General features: G+C 36.6%; 2 protein-coding genes across 2 annotated transcripts in view; both read right to left on the bottom strand.

Annotated features, from left to right (window-relative positions):
• Positions 1–216: 216 nt before the first annotated feature.
• LOC140156992 (uncharacterized) lies at positions 217–5,687 on the bottom strand. Its single transcript, XM_072180046.1, has 2 exons — positions 5,391–5,687; positions 217–2,121 (listed from the first exon to the last, which is right to left on the bottom strand). The coding sequence occupies exon 2, from the start codon at positions 2,113–2,115 to the stop codon at positions 220–222; it is 1,896 nt and encodes a 631-aa protein (XP_072036147.1). The 5' UTR covers positions 2,116–2,121; positions 5,391–5,687; the 3' UTR covers positions 217–219.
• Positions 5,688–11,235: 5,548 nt separating this feature from the next.
• The window catches only part of LOC140157778 (nephrocystin-4-like), a 65,369-nt gene continuing 53,974 nt past the window's right edge, over positions 11,236–22,630 (bottom strand). The window contains exons 28-31 of the mRNA XM_072181027.1: positions 15,817–15,925; positions 14,460–14,578; positions 13,441–13,536; positions 11,236–12,781 (exon numbers count right to left, since the gene is read on the bottom strand). Of these exons, the coding sequence (XP_072037128.1) occupies positions 12,641–12,781; positions 13,441–13,536; positions 14,460–14,578; positions 15,817–15,925 (465 nt within the window). The 3' untranslated portion in view covers positions 11,236–12,640. The remainder of the gene's footprint in view (positions 12,782–13,440; positions 13,537–14,459; positions 14,579–15,816; positions 15,926–22,630) is intronic.

Genomic DNA, 22,630 nt, shown 5'->3' with positions numbered 1-22,630 from the left:
GTGCCAAGTCTTGGAGTTTTACGACTACAAGAAAACATGCAAAATTGCATGTTTTTGGCCCATTTCCCCTCAAATTGAAAAATATTAAAATTTGACCTTTATTACCAGTTAGAACTAAAGGATTGGAATTAAGCTATTTTCATTTGGCAAAAAATCTTAATATTTTTTAATTAGTACTGTATTCTTCTGGAATCAGGAGTAGGTACATGTATGTAATATTCAACAATTACCATCCCTAGTGTAGCTTTTCATGTCCATCAATTGTACTCTTGGCACAATGGAATTTTGTACTGTAGCAATGTCTTGTATAGGCTTATCATGTGTTCGCTCATGGCATTTCTTTGATTTCAAACTATTAAACGACTTTGAGCAAAAATTACACATAATCTGTTTTTCTCCTGTATGTAAAATTTCATGTTTTTTCAATCCACTAGATTGCGTAAATATTTTCTCGCAGTAACTACACTTATAATTTCTTTTGCTACTGTGAAGTTCTTCATGGGACTTGAATCTATCTCGTCTGTTAAATGTCTTTGTACAGTAGCTACATTTGAATGGTTTTTCTCCTGTGTGTATCATCTCATGGCGAGTTTTCTGCTCAAAAAACTTGAAAGCCATATCACAATACTGACATTTGTGAGTCTTAGTCAAATGTGTCTTTTCATGCTGCTTTAGAAGACTCATATTCGGCCATATCTTGGCACAGAAGCTGCATTGATGAGATTTTTCATGCACTTGTAATTCATCAGAATATGCAAATGATTTGCTGCAATGTTTACAATGATGAATCCGTAACGAATCCCGTTCATGCTTCCTTTCGTGTTGCTTGCAGTTACTTTTGAAATGGAACTGTTTGGGGCAATACTGACACGTATACAGCATTACTCCTGTGTGTGTTGATTCATGTTCTTTCAAGCTTCTCAAACTCGGATAAGATTGGCAGCAATATTTGCATTTGTGACGCTTTTCTTCACCCGTGTGCGTCTGCTCATGAGCCTGCACATAAGACCGAAGAGCAAAAGCTCTGTTACAGTATTTACAACGAAATCGTTTCTCTCCAGTATGAGTCAGTTCATGTGCTTTCAGAGTATCTTGTCTAATAAAAGCCCGATCACATTCACTGAAAGAACAACGATATGGTTTCTCTCCTGTGTGTTTTAACTCATGTCGTTTCATATGAGCTTTCAGTTTAAAAGCTTGATCGCAATGGCTGCATTTATGAGGGCGTACATCAGTGTGTGTCATTTTATGGGCATCGAGCGTTCCCGATCGCTGCCTGAAGGTCTTGTTACACACATCACATTTGAATGGCTTGTCATTTGTGTGGATTAACACGTGCTTTTTTAATGTGGTCAACTTCAGGAAAGATTTCTGACAAAATTTGCAGTCAAACTGTTTTTCACCAGTGTGGGTTAGTTCATGTTGTCTCTTCCCTTCGTCCCGTGCAAATGTTTTGTCGCAGTAGCTACACTTAAATGGTTTCTCACCAGTATGAACCCTTTCATGTGTTATCAATCCACATGGCTGCCTGAACTTCTTATCACAAAACTGACATTGCAGAGGTTTCTCTCCAGTATGTAGTCTTTCGTGAACTTTTCTATGACATTTTGCTCGAAAGTGCTTCTCACAATAGCTACATTTGTATGGTTTATATCCAGTATGAGTCCATTCATGTTCCCTCCTGGCTGTGACTGTTGTGTATGATTTATTGCAGTAGCTACATGGATAAAGTCTCTCACCGGTATGGGTCATTTGATGTGTTTTTTTCCGACTCAAAAACTTGAATGATTTATCACAGAAATCGCATTTAAGCTTTGTGCATTTACCTTTTGCACTCTTATGGAATTTCATCTTGACCGGTAGCTTTCCAGGTACCTGTTTACGCTTGCGATTTTTTGGTGGTACTTTTCGGTTGCTGTCGTTGCCACTTTTCTGTCCATTCAGTTGAGAACATCCAGCCTTTGGTTTAAGATGAGGATTGGTATACCAGTATGGTTTTATGCGTAATTCATGATGGCGTATATGAGATATAAAACGAGATGCACTTCCTGCGTTGAAGCCACAATATTTGCATACTCTATGGATGCGTCTGGTTTGAATTATTTGTCTCTTCATAGTCACCTGAAAAGATGTGAAGATCACATTTAAAAATTAAATAATCCAATGGAGACTTATTATAATTTGATAACGAGATTTTAAAGGTCAATTATGTAATGTTCACAATTATTTGATTGAACTGGAAATAAGTACCACAGAAAAGTCTCTGCCCTCATCCTTTTTGTTTTTCAAAATGATTCTATTTTTTGTGTTTTGCATCATTACTTGTTGTTTCATTAATAGTTTTAATTGTAAGAATTATTCAAAATGCATGGTTATCGCATTCAATGATAAATATGCTATTTATCCCCTACAATAAATTAGTTAGACATTGGGACATTTTTTGGATCTTCATCTATATACCAGATGATAAGAATGTACCCGCAATGGAAGTTTGACATTGGAAATAAGCATGATAAGATTAAACTCGATCAGTAATGATATTGAATTTAAGAGTAAAAATATTTTCATTTCAGAAAACTGAAAATTGGGGTTGGAAATGTGTGCTATACTTTTGTTATTATATCCTTCATTAATATTTTCTGTTCATTAATTGGTTAAACGAGTACCATGTGACCAAAAATAGTTTGAACTATTTTGCAAATCAGTCACAAGGCCGATTGATGAGGGAATAGGGTACTATTGGAAGTACTATTAATAGTGCTATTCAATCAAAACAAAGCAAAGTCAGCCTAGCCTTGACTAAACCAAAGCCAGCCTAGCCTTGACTAAACCAAAGTCAGCCTAGCCTTGACTAAACCAAAGTCAGCCTAGCCTTGACTAAACCAAAGTCAGCCTAGCCTTGACTAAACCAAAGTCAGCCTAGCCTTGACTAAACCAAAGTCAGCCTAGCCTTGACTAAACCAAAGTCAGCCTAGCCTTGACTAAACCAAAGTCAGCCTAGCCTTGACTAAACCAAAGTCAGCCTAGCCTTGACTAAACCAAAGCCAGCCTAGCCTTGACTAAACCAAAGCCAGCCTAGCCTTGACTAGGCCTAGCATACCTATGCCTAGGTCTATGTCTATGATAAAGGTCTTGTGTTTCTATATATTTTAACCAATCAATGAACAAAGAATATATTAATGAAGGATATACATGTAAAACAAATATTTACTGCTCTAAATTCGGGATCGGGTGGAATCGATTGGTCACCGAGGTGAACTGGAGACTGTGTGCCTACAATTTGTACTGAGACCAACAGGTCAAGGGTAAATAGTAGGCTCACTGTCTCCAGTGCACCGAGACGCCGGGTCGAGGGAAAATAATAGGCTTACTGTCTCCAGTACACCAAGACGGGGACCAAGAGTCCACCAGTTCCCGCATTTTAGAGCAGAAAATATTTATACACTATATATACTGGGCCATTTTTTCTATTCATGTTGCTAGTGAAAAGTAATTATGTAGTAGTAGTAGTAAATCTTTATTTCAGGGTTACTCAGTTCAGTAATACAATACTGGTCTCCCATGAGACCCTGATACAAAATATAAACATTTAACATAATATGTGACACGATCAATAACAAGGGGAATGAGTCGGATGTCGCTAATATTGATTTTGAGATATTGGCAAAGAAAGTGTTAAAATTCTTTTGTTTTATATTGTTTTCAGCGATTGATAAGTTGACCTAACTTCCCACAGAAAAGTCACATCAACATGGAGTTTTCAGTTTCTGAAAGCTCTAAATGACCTCTTTAGAAACATATGTAAAACTCATTTTCGACTAGGGTCGACATGTGACTCATTCCCCTTGATCATGTCACATTATAAGCATTTTAAATTCAACATAGCAGTTAATAACAACATGGAAATATGAAACAAAATTTGAAAGATTATTACTTGATTACAGTGGATTTAGAAGTATATACACTCAAAGTAGGTTGCATCTAACATCAGTTGGAAGGTTATTCCAAAAGGTACTACTGTCTGTTCAATTAGCTTTAGATTCTTGTATTTTTAAGATATTTGAAAAAATAAAAAATTGTGGTCAAAGTCATCAAAGAAAAGCACAGCCTTAGACCCAACATGAATTATACTTTATAAGCATTATAGCTAACATAAAGTTAATTTTATATTACTTCCGTGGTCCGGGTACGTGCTGGTGAATTGCGATCGCGTAGAAGTGACAAGGTCGCCTACTATGCGCCGCCGACCAATGGGTCAACCGGCTTGTTGTCAAGTGCGTTGATCAGCCAATCAGCGTGATTGTTTATTTCTTCTGTGTGTACGCTCGTCTACACTTGGCGCACAGCTTGGACCACGGAAGTAATAAAAAATTAACTTTAGTACTTGTAAATTTAACTCTACAAATAACACCAATACATTTTGAAACAATTGAAGAAAGGTAATCAACATGCTCAACTCCATGATAAAAATGGCAAGTAATACCATGTAATTGGATTTCGCAGTGGAAGGTTCAAATTATGTGCGATATCCTCTCGCAGGCGAATAAGCACACGTAGAAGAGCAATTTGTCTGTTGGTGATGCAACCCATTAACACACTGATTTGAATCTGCCACTACAATATCCAATATTTTTCTCAACTTTAGACAAGACACTATAATCAAAGACAAAATGAAAAAAAAACTAGTTTGCATCTGACGTCAAGGGCAAAGGGACGGTGTGCATGGTTGCCGACCTGCGCAGAACGGCATTTTCAGTCTGGTTGATAGGACGTCGGACACAAACTAGTTTTTTTAATTTTTTCTCAAATTATATAGAAACCTATTTTGCTCAACTAGATGTGACAAGTAATTTAGAAGGATCGGGAGATGATCTGATTTTATTGAGTGTCCAAAACAAAAAGGGTGACGAGACATTCTTAGTCAGTGGGAGTGGTCTATTATGTAGACACATAATCTAATTAGACAATCGCACGATTTTGGGTGTCGTCTATCAGGCTGTAGGCTTGATAACGCGTAACACGCTCATAGAGGTGCGCGTATGTATCGCGCTGTATGCGTAGACGCAGTGCAGAATACTCGCACACGCTAGCAGTACGCGCAACAAAAGATGTGAACCTGTAAGCAAATTTAGTTCATTTTAGAAAAAGGGGAGTTTTTATGACGGTAACATAATGAGAATAATTAAACGATAAGATTTTTTTATTTTGACTATCCTCTACCTATGATTGATAGACGATAGGCAGGTCCAATATTTTTATCGTAGTGGATACCGGCTGCGTCGGCATCCACTACTCAAAATATTGGACCTGCCTGTCGTCTATCACACGGTAGACGATAGTCAAAATGAAAATTCCTATCGTTTATTCTCTAAATAATATTTTCACCTTACCTTTGAAAAGATACAGCCTCTGTTTTGATCTTGTAATATACTCCTGTATCCTGCGCTCCTGGATTCACCAGTGTACTATTCCTCAAAGTTACTTCTCATAATTGTTGGCAAATGAACAGATCTAGTTAACCAGTTCAAAATACAAATTGCACCCAATGTATTTTGACTATGTGATGTATCAGGTAGCAGAAAATGGTGATGCTGCATGCATCTCTTGTACTCTTAAGAAGCCAATCAATCAGGTTACAGTTGCCAGAATTATTCAGCCCAAATATTTGATGGATGAACCCAGATGGCTTTCACTTATCATGATAATTATATACACTCATCCGATGAGCCAAGTGATGGTCAGAATTCATTCAGCCATACTGGTCCATCTGTACCAAACTGGTGTTGCAACTGCCCAATTGGGTGGAAAAGTGCTACTTCTAAGTCAATCAATACTGTATTGCATTGTAAACTTTCAACATCCTTGGGTGATAGATCACAGTTTAAAATTCATGCATCATTTCATATTTCAGGTGGGATGGCCCCTTCAATGGCTGCCATTGAAGTGTAGGAATGTGTGGAATCGGATTAGGTCTGCTTGATATATGACATATTTATGCCAGTACAGTATTTTGGTAGTCCATACAGAACCAACACAATATTTAGCACTATAATCAACGCCGTCAGGCGTACGCGTTGATTATACTAATAATAGTGCTAAATATTGTGTTGGTCCTGTATGGACTACATTTTGGAGGCTACAAACTTTTGAGATCAATCTCTTCAGTGATTCAGTCAGGCATATACTACAGATCAAAGGAGCCCAATAAGATGTATAGGGCTGTGTTCTGGCAATAAAGTTGTGCAGCAAGGGGATTTTCTTTCAAGGGGCCCTCAACTGTGTGGTGATGTAATTCAAAATCTAGACAGTCAATGATCCCAATTAATTAATCAATCAAATTGGAACCTTTTACAGTGATGCCAACGCCGCGCCATAGGCGCACAATTGGGCTACTTGGCAATCACTTGCCGCTACTCAAAAAATCGGACCGCTACTTGCCTAAAATTGGGCTACTTTGCAAAAGTCAAGTCGCAGCAATAGTTTGATGTATTTTCCTTTCAATTTAGCCGATTTTGAGTCTGAAGCTCCGAATTGCAATTACAAAGGGTTTTGTAACTAAATATTGATCGGCCCGTAACTTCCCATTGAGTACCGGAAGTTTGTAAGTCGAGTGCTTTCCGGCCCAATTGGGTGAGTTGCGATCTAAATTCGGGTAAATCCGCCCAAATATACATTATTGGGTGCTTTTTTTGGAAGCTTAAAAATTGGGCTACTTGAGACTCTTTTACCGCGGCCTGGCGAGCCAATGTGCCGCGCCTTGGCACTGAAAAGTTTTGGCAGCACTGAACTTTTATAGCACAAAACATGCCTTTCAGACAGGGTTGGGATGTTCTTTTAATCCATCTTTTCTAGACATATAGGGTCCACAAAATAAGTTCCCCCTAAATCAAAAAATATTTGACGAAATGCAAACATGTTAAAAGGTATGGGTAGTCTTATTTGTTTTACACAAATGGACCAAATTATAGCGTCACACAACATTGCGTTCAGTCACAATGGTTCATTATGTAAAAAAGAGACCGTTTTAAACAGTGTTAAAAGTTGCAAAGAGTCCATAGGAGTCAGCTCTCAAACAATACAGTAGGCCAGGTCTATTCATGTGTTTGTTAAAGAAAACCTGACTGCTATGGACTCATGTACAACTTTTAAAACAGCCTCTTTTTTGAAATTAGGGTGAAAATCAGGCTTTTTTTGAAAATTTTGCTTTTTTTGACCATTTTTGGTGCAAATTTCTCAAAGTTGGTCAAAATTCACAAAAATAAAAAAAGTCCCTAGATATTTTATCTAGTTTTTAAAATTAATAAAAAATTTTTTGGCCAAACAATTTTTTTTTTGTTACGCTATGCTGAAAAAATTTGGGTCAAAAACCTGTTTTTGTGATTTTCTCAAAAATGAGCATTTTGGCCCAAATTGGACCTCACAGATGAATTCATCAAGTCATTTCCATTCTAAAAATGTATACTTTTATATTCTTTAGACCAATAATTTAGCAGTTATGAAGCCCGAAAGTTTCCATAATTCCAGGGTTAAGACCAACCTTAAGCTGGAAGCTCACAATCACACTCACAATTATTTTTATAACAAGGCAGTTCTCAAACCACAAGTCTCACCTGCTTGGAGCGTCCATTAAAACACACATAAAACATGTATTTTCTTCACATGATTTTAGACATTTTTGGCAACAAATTGAATATAAAAATACCACCAATCGATTAGGGTCGTTTATGCGAGGACAAGCAAACTTTTTTTTTGCCTAAATAGCCTCACAGTCCCTATATATATTATTCTTAAACACTTGAGAACGTTCCTGCAATCTCATTGGTTCTTACCGTGTGATATCACACGGTCAGCGCTATGTTCATCAACACGATACACATGCTCGCTATTTGGACCAATCGGAAGGCGCATAGCAACAACAGGACTAATTGATTTTAAGCACGAGGTAGTTCCTTATAAAATGTAGCATTTAATTTGATTAAAATTTGTAATATACTTATGATATTTCTATTTGAATTGAAATGTTTAAGAATGAGAATAAAGGTATTGTTTTTAGCCGCTGTTGTGCATATATCGTCTCATATAACACAGGCGACATCATTATTTTTGGCGTAAAACAACTCTGCTTCGCCTCGTTGTTTTACTTAAAATAATGATGTCGCCCGTGTTATATGAGACGATAGATGCACTCTAGGGCTAAAACCAATACCTTTATTCTCTAAATGTTGTTTCTTACAGGCCTGTTATAATTGGTTTGTGAGAATTGCTGCTACATCAACATTATTTATGTACACACCATTAAAACAATCGCCAAAAAAAATGTAAGAAAATCAAGGTATTTTAATTTGCAAATATACAAATTACAAAATCTACATACCAAATTTACAAAATATGACACAAAAGTTGGTTACTGAAAAAAAACACCTGTGTACACATAGCTACCTGATAACTATGTCTTGGCAAGCACCTGTTCCATTTTGGACATGGCAGTTTAAATGTGATGTGATCAAGCAAAATCAGTCTGAAGTCGGACACAAGCCCGGATTTACCACAGGGCCAGATGGGCCCGGGCCCAGCCCAAATTTTGGGGGCCCCCCAAATTGCCCTGTGCAGTGTGCATCTTCCATTTTAGCCGAAAAACACCATGTTTTGGGCCAAAATAGCCTACAAAAATTGCAAAATTGCCTGTTACAAAATCAGCATTTTTTTGCTCACTTCGCACGCAAATATCCTAGTAAACTCTAAACATGTGACCACTTGAGTGCCCATGTCTTCCTCACGGTGCGTTTGAGGCCTCAAAATTTAGGCCTAGCCCAGGGCCCCCCAAAAGGTAAATCCGGCCCTGGTCGGACATATTCTATTTCCAGTTTCTTATAGGATTGTAAACAACATTTGCAAAGCTACATTTTGCAGAAAACACCATTGAAGTTGGACAACCAGTTCAAAGGATATGAGCAGTTAAAAAGTTTCCAAAACAACAGGAAAGAAAAGGTAATACTTCCTGCATGGTTTAGCTATATCTCCAAATCAATATTTCCGACTTGCGACTGATTTTGCTTGATCACATCATAAATGTACTAGGGTAAATTGACATCTGCTAATAATATTTCGCGGAATTAGTGCCAAAAGATCCTTTCTGCAATAGCTGCCATATTGACATTTGACCATTTCTGCATTCTAGTATTGCATACAATCTAACAATATGAGTAGATATGGTTCCAGACTGGTAGTGTTAAGAGCCTGAGAGCACTGATACAGTGAGTACTGTGGTACTGGCAGCTATTGCAGATACTGCTTTGTTGCCCTAACCCCCAAATGTTTACTTACATAAAATTTCATGCTAAAAATACATCATGAGGGTTTAGGGAACCTCTCTCTTTCGTAAGTGATTAGGCCAGACTCCACCGTGAAATGTTGCTGTGGGGGGATCGCCACACCTCCTCCACAGTGACTCTATTACCTTCCCAGCATTAAAGAATGCCGGTACCCATTTATACACTTGGGTGGAGAGGAGTAATCGAGATAAAGTGACTTACTCAAGGGCACAACACAATGGCGTCAAACCCTCAACCTTCCGATTATGAGTCACAGCCCGTTCCACTCTGCCACCATGCCCTTAACTTAACAAGAATAACAAAATGTTACAAAGTTATAGCAACACAAATCTGAAATCACCAAACCTTTAGTAAGCTGCTGAAGCCTGGACAATGGTTTGTTGTGTGAGTACAAGAAATTCATATGAGCAGATTTTGAAATTGCATTGGTAGACGAATCCAAAAACTTGACACAAATGTTAATGGGATTGGTTATCAGGTGATAATGGTGATTAAAATTGCTCCTGGAAGCATTGGAAGTCCCACCACTTGTGCTACCACTTTCTTGCTCGCATGACGATTTGTAATAAATTATATCAAATTTAGGATAGGGAATTTTATTCAAATGATGGTACAAAAAAATGTAATTATAGACACCGTCCACTAAAAACCTACTTTCATTTTTGTGTGTGTGGTTTTGAGTAAAATATTAAGTAAAATTAATTTTGAAAGATTTTTAACCACAAAGCTAAGACCAATTAATTAGAGTGGTGCAAATTCCTTTGAACATCTATTATACTAATCACCAATACAAATGGAGAGGAATAAAAAGGTTTCATTCAAAAAGAACAAACCAATGATATACATGCAGTAATTATTGCTTTTCAAAGAACAACTTCACAGATGTCTCAAATTTCTACAAATGTGACTCGATCTGCTCCATGGGGACCAAAGGAGGCAATTTTGAAAATTGAGTAACTACATTGTATAATTATTACCTTATACAAACAATAGGCTATCATATACTGAAAATGCCAAAGGTCTAGCATACTTGGTTCTAAAGCATTTATGATGTGTATTTTGTTATGCATTTTATTGATTTTTACTCCTTATTTTTGCTTTTATCTCAATTTCAAATTTACCACTTTTGGCCCTCATGGACCAGATCGTGTCACAAAAACAGTCATGTTTTACATACTGACATTGGCACCAGTTTTTCACTTTTATAGATGTACTTCTATTGAAATAGCTTAGACAATTTTCCCGTTGAAATCCATACACCCTTATGGAAGACATGACCTTAATCTTACACACATGGGCAGAGTGTGGATTTCAAATGGGCTACCTGTATGAGTGACTCTACATGTACACACCCTGTGTGGAAGATTAAGGTCATGTCTTAAATAGGGGGCGTATGAAACTCAGTTGGAATAGCCCAATATGAGGTCAGTTTTCGACCTAATAATAAGCCTTCTCCACTAATAAGTGCCCCTCCCATAATAAGTGCCCCTATAGAATTCTTTAATGATTACTAAGTGCCACATTTCAATGTGCCTGTACAACTTAAAATACAGTCAAAGGTCTAAATCAAATTTCCATCTAAATCTTCCAGCTTCAGCCAAAAAAAATTGTCTCTCAAACATTTTGCAAAAAATCAGTGTACTATGTTTTTCCCCCACTTTAAAAAGAAAGAAAACAAGGTAAGTGCTGTGCTTGTGGGTGTGTGTGTGTGTTTTTCCTGTAGAAAAGGCATGGCACATAGGGTTACCCACTAGTACGGCTTTCACATAATTAAGCGTGCAGGTTTCGGAAACTATTTTCTTCTCCTTAGTACGGTAATGATTTTGACATCACAATCATAAAAAGCGTACACTGTATTTTGATTGTGTGTAAATACCAAATGTTGTTTTTTATTGCTTTTTAATAAGAACAAGCATAACTGCTGTATATTGCTTTAAAATGCCTAGCACTCAGGGGTATAAAGACACAGGCCCACTGGCAAAAAGACATAACTCCTATTATTGCGAATATAAGATTTTGAGATTGATCCTCCGGCCTTTAAGCCTGGATATTTTAGCAAGAAATTTGTGTAGACTGCTGCAAGCCCAAAATCACAACAGCAAAATGCACTGACATGAAACAGCTTCCTGGATCACATGTCACAGCCTATTTGATATTGCCTCGCAAAAATAACACTTGTAACAGATGCACTGAATGCTTCCAAGCACATGGTGGGCATGCACAATATTGATGTATGTGTTTGGCTAAGTGACAATACCTTCATTTCAATTTCTTTTGACTTCTTCACATGCCTTAAACTCTATGTTGCCGACATTTTCAAGTTGTGACATGTGATACACCAAGGAGTTCCATGACAGTGCATTTTCAGTTGTGTCAGAAAGGTAACCGTTTGGATATGGACATATGTCATCAGTAGAGTATTGAAGTAATCCTGTATGTAATTTTGGTTCATTTTAATGGACAGATTTTCAAGATATGACCATGTGACAAAATTATAAGTTTCTTTTTGAGCCCAGTTTACATTATATTCATATGATCAACCATGAGGTTAGACTTTGTTTTACCTCAAGTTTGGTAGTGACGTAGGTGCGTATTTAGCTGGTCGCAGCATTTAATCGTACACACTAACAAAATCCCACAGAGTGTATACACACATGTGTATAAAGGTGGTTTGTCGCCATGCTTGTGACGCAACCACACTAAAGCACTAATGCCACCACTAAATTAGAGGTGAAACCAAGTATAATTACTTCAATTAACAGGGTAAGTAAGACCAGGGCACAAGAAGTCTCACTCTTCAGAGAACCATCTGTTATCATGCATAGATGACACTCACTTGCAGGACTCTTAGTGTAACCAGCTTCCAAATAAGTTAGGCCCTCTGGCAAATGCCCTTAAAAATATGTGAGAGCAACTGGGTTTCTTAGAGGGCCCTCATCTAACATCTTTCACACAAAGCAAAGCAGGCATATCAACTTCATAAGAAAATACCTGGAGGGCCCAGTATCTGTATCATAGGGCTATTTCAGTTGAAATCCATACCATCTATGTAAAACATTGCCTTAATCTTCCACACAAGGAGTGTGAATTTCAAATGGGGTTACCTGAATGGACGACTCCATTTGAAATCTACACCCACTGTGTGGGAGCCTATAAGGTAGTGTCTTCCATAGGGTGTATGGATTACAACTGGAATAGCTCATTTGGGCTTCTTTTGAACACTCAATCTTTGGCATCTCTTCTAATGTTCACTCAAGATCAAAAGTGACTTATCTCTACGCTATATATTATTAACACAAGGTCAGAGGTCATGAGTAGATGGCTTTCACAAGGAACGTTTCTTCATTCTTGTCTTGTTCGTCGTTTATGAAGATCATAATTTCTGCTACGCCCGATTGCTGACAAGGGGCAAATCTAAGTCCAAGTGCTACACTTTCCCCACCACCAATCTGAAAATTAGCAAGTATAAATTAAACTGGTCAATGAGATGAATTAATAAAGTTCAAAAATATGATGTGATCTGTGAAAACCCTTCAAATGTTGCATTATCCTATTTTGTTTTATAAAGATAATAAAGGCTAATACTCTATTACTACTTCTTTATTTTTTTCAATCCTTCTTTACTCATAACCTTTGCTGTTGAAGTCACGGGTACAAAATGAAAAAAAGTTCTAAAAAGAGTTCCAAATGTCCATGTTTTTTGTCTACAAAACTCATTAAGTCAAAAATATCACCCTAAAGGCTTTTCACAGATCACATCACAAAATGTGTACACTATTTTGTTTCAAAAGTCTTTTAGGGTATATTTTTCATTTACTCAATTCATTATTTTGTTTTTAGTCTTTTGTATGTCAACCAAATAAGATTTTACCATTTAATTCTGATATATTAGTTGAAAGAACATGAAGAATAACAAGATCGATGCCACATCGATGGTCGATCACAAGATCGAAACAATTTGGCTGCATGGCTTTGGCAATGGTATAACTATATGTATAATGTTTACTCCATGTGCAAAATGTACTCTATATATTGCAAGATACACAATTATTACAATTTTATCAATCTGACCTAAAAGCATAATTCTTTCCTCTTTAATCACACATACCTCTAATCTTGTCTCTTTGAATTGCAGTAAGTCATCTCTATTAGAGCCAACAAGGAATACTCTCGTCTGTGGGTATGGGTTTGTGTACGTGATTTTCTGTTGAGATAAAAGAAGCAAATATGAAATACAAGTCTCATTGTTAACAAGCAATCATAGACTTACAATTTGGTTCCTTTGGCATACTGTTTTGCAATGTCCATCCATCCGGATACTGTATCTCTGAATGAATAGGCGGATTGTGTTCAAATATTCTAGGATAGGTAGGTCACTGTCAGAAACTTTTTTCCTTTGGGTCTAATTTGCATATTCGTAATTATGATGATGAGCTCAATTGCAAATTTTTCACTGAAATTAGCCCTCCGTTCTTCTTGATGCTCTATCTCTTGAATGTAACTTCAGATATTCTAGGATAGCTAGGCCATGGTTTTAAACTCCTGCAACTTTTTTTGGTTTAATTTGAATATTCGTTATTACAAGCTAATTTGCACATTTTGTCACAATTTTTATTTAATCCAAAAAAAAATCAATTTTCAAATATTTTTTTCTGAAATATTATAAAAATTTTGTTTTTTCAACTCAATTTTTTAATGATATTTTTACAACAATGCGCGGCACATGGAGGCATTGTGGTTGACGCAAAAGCCGAGAACCACAAGATTCTAGTTTGTGATTTAGCATGCAAGCGCTAAATTTGATTGACTCTTGGGCATATTCTATTGTCACAGAGTAGACACTGTATAGTGGATAGTGTGCCATCAATGTATTAGTTCTCCAATATTGAACATGCCTAAAAATCCATATACCGTAAAGGTTCGCCTAATGGCGCACTTGGGCTCCTTTGACTTGGCAGTAATTTCAAGTACAATTAACGAGCTCCCTTCTGAAAATCCCAACAAGAATGAAGGGTACTTTCACTTATTTGCTCAGGCACTTTTAATTTCAGTTATATCAAGGGAGTCCATAGTGCCATTAGGTGAATCTTTACAGTATACTCAAAAGAGCCTTTATAGCAAGTTTACCTTATTAGAGCCCTTGCCTCCACCCACTGGTAGCTGTAACTCAAATGCTTTAGATATGACTGGTTGACGACACGTCACACATATCAACCATGAACGGATAAGCTGGTGGTATTCAGTATCTATTGGATTATATTGTCAAGGTGTATAATGTATAATATAATAAACTAAATAATATATACTTTTTAACACAAGTCGCCCCATACATAAATGAGAGCCAGTGAAAACAATTCACTGATCATCCAAGATTTAAACCAGGGACCTTCGTATCACAGGACCGATACTCTACCAACAATGCTAATGAGTCAGATGGCGAAGAGCAGTGATGTTGTTATCTACAGGCCTTCAATTCAATAATCGCCCTCTATCATCTTCTCATCCAAGAAGTTTGGAAATCATTCCGAAATTACATTCAAAACAGAGAAATCAAGTTAAGGTATGTGGGAAATTCATTATGAGAAAAGTTTTCCCATACATAAATAACAGCCACTGGCAAATTTCACTGACCAACCAGTATTATGTTACAGATCCCAAATATTTTGCCAATGCGGCTAATAGCAGCTGTGCCAATATGCAATCCGATACATGGTCAAGCATTGCAAATTGTATGTCTTGTAAACTCCGTAAAGACATATGATTTGACAACTTTTTTGATCAAAATTTTGATCTCTTACACAGGGGGGTGTGGATTTCAAATGGAGTCACCCATTCAGGTAACCCTATTTGAAATTTACACTCCCTGTGTGGAATATTAAGGTCATGTCTTCCATATATGGGTGTGCATGGATTTCAACTGGAATAAGCCAATTCAACTTTGATCCCACTGCTTCTATATTCTATTGTGACATGATCTGATCCACTCAGACCAAAGTCGTAAATTTTGAAAATTGAGTTACCATTTCTAGCTTGCTCATCATGTCATCAGTACATGTATATACATTTCCTGATTTGGAAATTCCAAAGTCCCTGGCATACTTGGTTGCAAAGTTATGAACTTTTAACTTGTCTCATTTCTCATGTATTTAGCTCCTTGTTTTGCCTATACATGTATCTCAATTTCATCATTGCATACTTTGGTCTGATTGGATCAGATCATGTCAATTGGGCTATTTCATTTCTCAAAGGAAAATTCAGGTTGAATCTTTCTCATAGGGTGTATGAAATTCAAATGGAGCTGCCTAATGTGCTCATTCCATTTGATTTCCCAAAATCTTCCACAGGGGTAGTGTGGATTTTGTAACACTATCCCTATAGCCCATTAATTGCATGTATTGTACAGTCAATAATTACAAAAACCTACAGCAAAAATTCATCTTTGTTGAGTTTTACAACCAACAATTTGATTTATATGAAAGGATACCGACAACATTGATGTACATGAACTTGCAGCCAACTGCGAGAGGACGTACTCCAACTTCTACTTCATGGACGGAATTGGCAGCTAGCATAAACTGCTCTGATGGATTCATCTGCATCAAAGATAAAATTAAAAAAATAAAATCAACAAGGATGTTATGATATGCAAACAGCCACGCATCCATAGAGATTTGACTTAATGAGTCCGGACTCCTCCTTGTTTCCACATTTGCATGAGCATTATACATGCAATTAATGTATAAATGCTATGCATGCTAACCTTCATAACGATATAGAGCAATGACTCCAGTACCAGTGTGTGTAATGTACATGTACATGTGATTCAGATGTGTGTACTCTAGAGTACCAATGAAGTAGATGGGCAGCGGTGTACCTCTGTGGGTGGCAGCAATAGGAATCTGGTGGTGTAAATTGTATATACTTATGCCAATTTGATTTGCCGACAAGCTATTCATCAAGAGGTACCTTTTGTTCATGACAAGGGTTCCGCCATTAAAAGCCCATTCAGTGATTTGCTCATCCGGATGATCGTAAAAATCACCAAAATTCAGATTGTGATACCTTTGTCATTGTCACAGATGTGCTAACGATCAAAAGCCTGCTAGTGGATCAGCCAAAGGCTATGTATTTAAGACAAAATAAGGCATTTACATGAATCTGTAATTTACACATTGACAGTAAATAAATTAGCTACATGTATTTAAATGGGGCTTTATCTTCGTCAATACGGTTGTTTTCTTAGTTTTTTGCCACATTTTAATTTTTTTACACTTGTGCTGGGATCACTGAATGGGTCTTTAAATCAGTAACTGACATGACAGCGTATTAACGCTTTACTGCAGGTTACTGTCAATAAGTGAAAAGTCACATGAAAGCGCCCACTTGAGCGAGAGGTACCTTTGTGCTCATACAGCCCACAGGTGTGATTGAGTAGCCAAAAACACAAAAGGCAGACTTAAGCTGTTGATGCACAGTTATTTACCACCCACCTTATTTCAGACGCACCATTTAACAAATTGAATATAGTTGCTGTTCGGGCTGCCAGGTATTGGTCCATGTCTATCTGACTATGTCACTTTCTATCAATTAACTATTTTGCAGTATATTTTGTTATCATGGTTTATAGGCCTATTCAATAAAGGTAAATGGATTTTTTAAATATCACAAATATCCATTTTAAAAAACAGGGGAAAGTGAAGGCATGAAGGAGGGAGGGGTGAAAAGACAAGAAAGGCGATCAAGAGGGGAGGGGAGGAAGACAAAAAGAAAAAAAAAGAAAGAGGGGAGGGAGAAGGGGAGAGATGGAGAAGAGAGAGAAGGAGAGAGAGAAGTGATAAAATGTGGGCCTCAGAAAGAATAAGTGCAGAGAAAGGAAAAGAAAGGAATTAATTAATTAATAATGATTATTATAGAAACTAAACACATAACAGCACTAGGCAGCCATTCGATGATGCCAAAGCCTTTATGCGTTACCTAATTAAAAATGTCTAGTAAGACGTATTTCGCACCTGCCAAACACAAGTCAGCCAATTTTTAAAACTGGATGTTGAATGTACACTCTCATGAATATTGATTGGCAACATTTTCCAATATGTCAGCGCTCAAATTGGAAACAATTAGATGATCAATATATACATGTAAAAGAAATAGTGGGGTGAAAGAACTGTGTCCTGAAAAAGCGCAATATTGTTGTGGCACAAATTTTTAACATGTGGCAATAATCCTAATTTAGCTCCATTAAATTAACCAAAATTGATTTGTTACTCCTTTATACAATTATTTAGATAAAAAGAAACTTTTGCGGAAAATCAATAAACCATTCACAATATTCCCAAAAGTATCCTAAACGCAAACTTTTCTTGCTTTTCAGTATATAATCATTGCAATATCATAAAACATGAAATGCAGTATGCACAATTCATCTTCATCGTAGCCTTTGACATGAAGATGCAGTCAACCAAAACGTGCCTCTTGTCGCATGCAATCGCTCATGAAATATCTGAGCCCATACTGCTTAGATGTAAAGTGCACCAAGACCTAAAAATGTCACAAGTTTCTTATATAAATGGGTTTCCATGCATGCATACAATACTTTAATACTCAAATGTGAAACAATCTGGTCCATGGGGGCCAAAGGCAGCAAATTTGAAACTGAGATAAATGTAAAAATATGGAGTAAAAAACAAGAAAATAACTTAAGAACCAAGTATGCTAGACCTTTGGTGTGTTCAGTAAATGATAGCCTATTGTAGGTATAATGTAATAATTACAGTAACTCAATTTTCAAAAATACCTCCTTTGGCCCCAATGGACCAGATCCTGTCACAAATTGGACTTTAAAATGGTGAAAATAATTCCCCAAGTTTGTGAGATCCCTTTCCAAGACTTCCAAAATGGTTTATATTTGTATATGCTTTACCACATTCTCATCACTCATATTTTTAGACTATAAAAGCTATAAGGTTATACGATGTATTGTTGATCGAAGCAGCAGAAAAAAAAGTAGTTCACAGCATCTTGCCAATGGTAGTGAGCTTTAGAAAAAATTGCATCGCCCAATTCATAGTGAGCGCGTAGAAGAATTCAAATATCACAGATATACTTTTGCAGGTCCTGTGGTTCTTGAGTTATGTTGTAAAGGGGGCTGAAACAACAAGACTTTTGTAAAACGTACATAACTCATTAACAACAGTAAATTAAGCAAGTTTTCAAAGTATGATTTGTAGAATGAACTTTTGCAAAACACCACAAAGTGTTATTTTTCAATAATATATTGATTCAGATAATGAAAATCGATTTTTTTTTTTTGGCTGCTTCGACCAACAATACCTCGTATACCCTTAATATATTGAATTAATCCCTTTTTATACTATAGTTTGTCCCATGCATATGGGATCTCAGTGACCTAAATGTCAGTGGTGGCACCAAGAGGGGATTTTCCCCTAAACATGACCATTTCCTCAGGTCACAAAAAGGCAACCAGGAAATGTCACTATTTTGAACAAAAATTGCAATATTTAAGGCACATTTTCATTTTTGCCACCCCTCCAAATTTTACTTCTCCCTGGTGCTGCGACTATACCCTAATAAATTTGACATTTAGTTCATAATACATGTTACTAATATCGGACTCATTTTATTTTGATTGATCATGATATGTTTGCCACACTAAGTGCACCTGTCAACTTAGCAACAATATGGTCTCCTAGGTTACGTTGCCATTGTTGGTGATATGCTGGATGATGACTACGAATATAAAAATTGGCTGGCATGCATATGATAGTATCATAGCAGTATAATTCTGGAGACGTTTTTTGAACTGTTCATTTTGTGAAATACTGAATTACAATTAACTCAATAGTGTTTAACATGGCAGCAGCATATTTGGAGAATGCTGAATCAGATCTATCATGTCCGCTATTTTTGGAGTTGTTTGTGGACCCAAATACACCCAAACAGTTGGACTGCCCTCATGTGTATTGTCAAAAATGTCTCGCAGAAATGGCGAAAGGAGGTGTACGTGTTATAACATGTCCAGAATGTCGCAAGGAAACTAGAGTTCCTCGTAAATCACCAGTAAGTGATGGTGGTGTGTCAGCTTTGAGAACTAGTATTAAGCTACGAAGCTTGGCAGAAAATCATCTTGAGCATACTAAAAAGCTTAGGGTAAGTGACTCATCTTCAAAAGAGAAGACAAAAAGCAGTGTACCAACATGTCCAATTCATGAGGATGACAAACTGTATTTCTACTGTGTCACATGCAAGGTACTTGTATGTCAGGCATGTGGATTATTGGATCATGATAGAACTACCCATGACATTAAAGATGTGAAAGCCTTCTACACTGAAAAACTTCAGCATATGAAAGACAAAATTCAAAGGGCAAATGAGAAAGCAGATGAAATTGAACATTCATTTCAGGATGTGCTACAACTTGAGAGGAAAGTAAAAGAATCTGCAGCGGTAACTGAACAAGAAATTGATCAAGCTATCATGGCTGCCTATTCCAAAGTGAATGAGAATGGGGAGGCCCTGAAAGCACAATTAAGAGAAGCGACTCAAAAGCAACTATTGAGGTACCAAAATGAGAAAGAAAAACTGAAAAGAGAGAAACAAGCCTTGAGGAATAACGTTGCTGAAGTTGACAGAGTTATGGAAAATGCAACGCCTTATGAGTATGTGACACAGCACGGTCCACTTGAAGAAGAATTTGCAGATATACAACTGGTTGGCAAGAGCACAAAGGAGGTAGACCCTGTGCATCAAGCTACAACATCTTATAAGTTTGTTTCAGAGCAACTTGGTGGTTTGGGAAAACTTGTACCTGTACCTGTAAGAAGAATGAATCAGACTCAAACCATAGATCTAGGCAAATATGATAGGTGTATCTGTGGAAGCAATGGTGTTTTAGCTGTTTGTCAGAAGGATGGAGTGGATATTTACCATAAACAGACATTGAGTGATTACAAACATGAATTGAAACTGAATATGGAGAATGCATATGATGTAGCGATGACTGGGAATGGAAAGTACATGGTTGCTACACGCACATCTGTTGAAGTGTTTAGTGCCAACGGGCAGCATGAGGGCACCTTCTGTGCAAGGGAGGATGTCTGTGCCAGGTATGTACCTGGGCTGTCATATATTGCTGTGCTGTCTGATGGTAAAGTAATAGTAGGGTGGGAAACTAACAAAACTCTTGCTGTATTTACACATGATGGAACAAAAGTGAAAACAATTAACCTAGGTTATGTACCAGATAGCCTTACTGCTATGAAAGGCTCACAGGTTGCATTGTGTGGTGAGATGTATAAAGTGTGTGTGTTGGATGTGGATTCAGGAATTGAAGTCCTAAATGTTGATATTCCAGATGTAACATGTATGTGTTATGATGAGGTGTCTGATTGCTTGATGATTGGGATTGACGAGACAAGGAAACAATTTGGAAAGATACATCAATACTGTGTGAGTCCTTGGAAAATGATCACAACATTTGACACTGGTAATAATATACCATTAGCCATGACCTTTGCATGTACAAATGACCTGGCTGTACAATTCTTCACACGCAAAAGGGAAGCCACTTCTGGTTATACATGTATATCAGTTGTAAATGACATTAAAATCTACAAGTGCATTAATGGTTAAACATGGAAAAGACCATTTTAAAGGAGCATTTCGTGATCCACAGCCTCATCCCCCCACTTTTCTCAAAAAAGTTGAGATTTTTATATCGCTGGAAACCTCTGACTATGTTTATGTACAAAATATCTCTTGCAGATTAATTCGTTTAGCTAAGATATCGTGAAATTTGAATTTCGTTGTGGTGCACCAGAACGAAATTACAACGCATTGTCTATGGAGCAGTGTAATACACATAATCATGCATTACTCGCAAACGCAAAATCAGAATCAACTGAAATTTTGGGAATAGGCTCTTTTCGTGGATATGTACTGAAACATGTCATAAAAAGAGGATGCTAGGATCACGAAATACTCCTTTAATGATGACTAATGCCAGTAAGGTTACTAATCATGCTTACAAAGAGTCACATGACATTTATTTGCAATTTGGAACTCAAAATAAATAGTTTATAAACACTAATAACTAATATAATAACTTATGATGATGATAAATAATGAATGATGATGATGATGATGATGATGATGATGATGATGATGATGATGACAACACTTAACTTGGCAGCACTTTTGCTAGCTGTTGACACATACATATGATATATATATATATATGTGCATTTATTTCCAAAAAATCTGTCATGCTTCTTTCAAACTATGCTAGGCATGTTCATAAAATGTTGAAATTTTAAAAAATCATCTAAAATTGCTTTCATTAAAAAGAGAATCATCAATTTAAAAATGAGGGGTCAATCATGTATGTAGGCCTACAATTGGCAATGTTATAATTAAAAGTATGCTCGCCTGAATGTCCCAAATTTTGTGTCCCAGCATTATCAATGGCTTCCTATGTCTCAACATGTGTGTATGTATTTTATGGCTAAATTTTTGAGCACAAAGGGCCATTTTACAAAAATGCACTAATGTTTCATGAAATGAGGCTTTCACTACTTGATAGTATAGGGATTACTCCTGATTCCAGAAAAATACAGCACTAATTTTTTGGGATTAAAAAAATATTATCCAGTTTTGCCAAATGAAACATAGCTAAATCTTAAACCTTTAGTTAGTTCTAACTTGCAATAAAAGGCCAATTTTAATAGTTTTGAGATAAATGAGCCAAAAAGATGCAATTTTGCATGATTTCTCACAATTTCAGTCGCAATATTCAAAGACTTGGCACAAGTCTAAGCATTTCAAATTTGTAGTATAATAGGCTGTGCAATTGCTTATAAATTTAATATTTTATGTTAATTTTGATGAGTTATAAAAAGGTATAATACAAAACGTTTTTTCCAAAAATTAAAATGCAGAACCAGAAATAAGTCTTTGTACAAAAGACATATAATTTTAAAAATTGACCAAATGTTAAAATTTGACTTTTATTGGCAGTTAGAACTAATTACAGGATTAGGGTTTACTTGTATTTTATTTGACAAAACAGGGTGATATTTTTTATCCCAAAAAATTAGTGCTGTATCATTCTGGAATAGGGATTAGTGATGGGAATAGTAAAATGGGATTGGCATTAAAATTTCCCTTCCACCTGCACGGTAATGCCACATTTACTGGCCCGCAAGAAATTTGACAAGTTCATAATATAATGTTACCGATATCTGACTTATTTTATTTTTCTTGATCATGTTATTCTTGCCATG

The sequence above is a fragment of the Amphiura filiformis genome, chromosome 7, assembly GCF_039555335.1.
Source record: "Amphiura filiformis chromosome 7, Afil_fr2py, whole genome shotgun sequence".
In the NCBI taxonomy this organism is placed as follows: domain Eukaryota; kingdom Metazoa; phylum Echinodermata; class Ophiuroidea; order Amphilepidida; family Amphiuridae; genus Amphiura; species Amphiura filiformis.
This window is presented reverse-complemented; position numbering and strand designations above follow the sequence as displayed.

Excerpts from the sequence above, each read along its gene's own strand:
- LOC140156992 (XM_072180046.1), bottom strand. The coding sequence starts at position 2,115 with ATGAAGAGACAAATAATTCAAACCAGACGCATCCATAGAGTATGCAAA.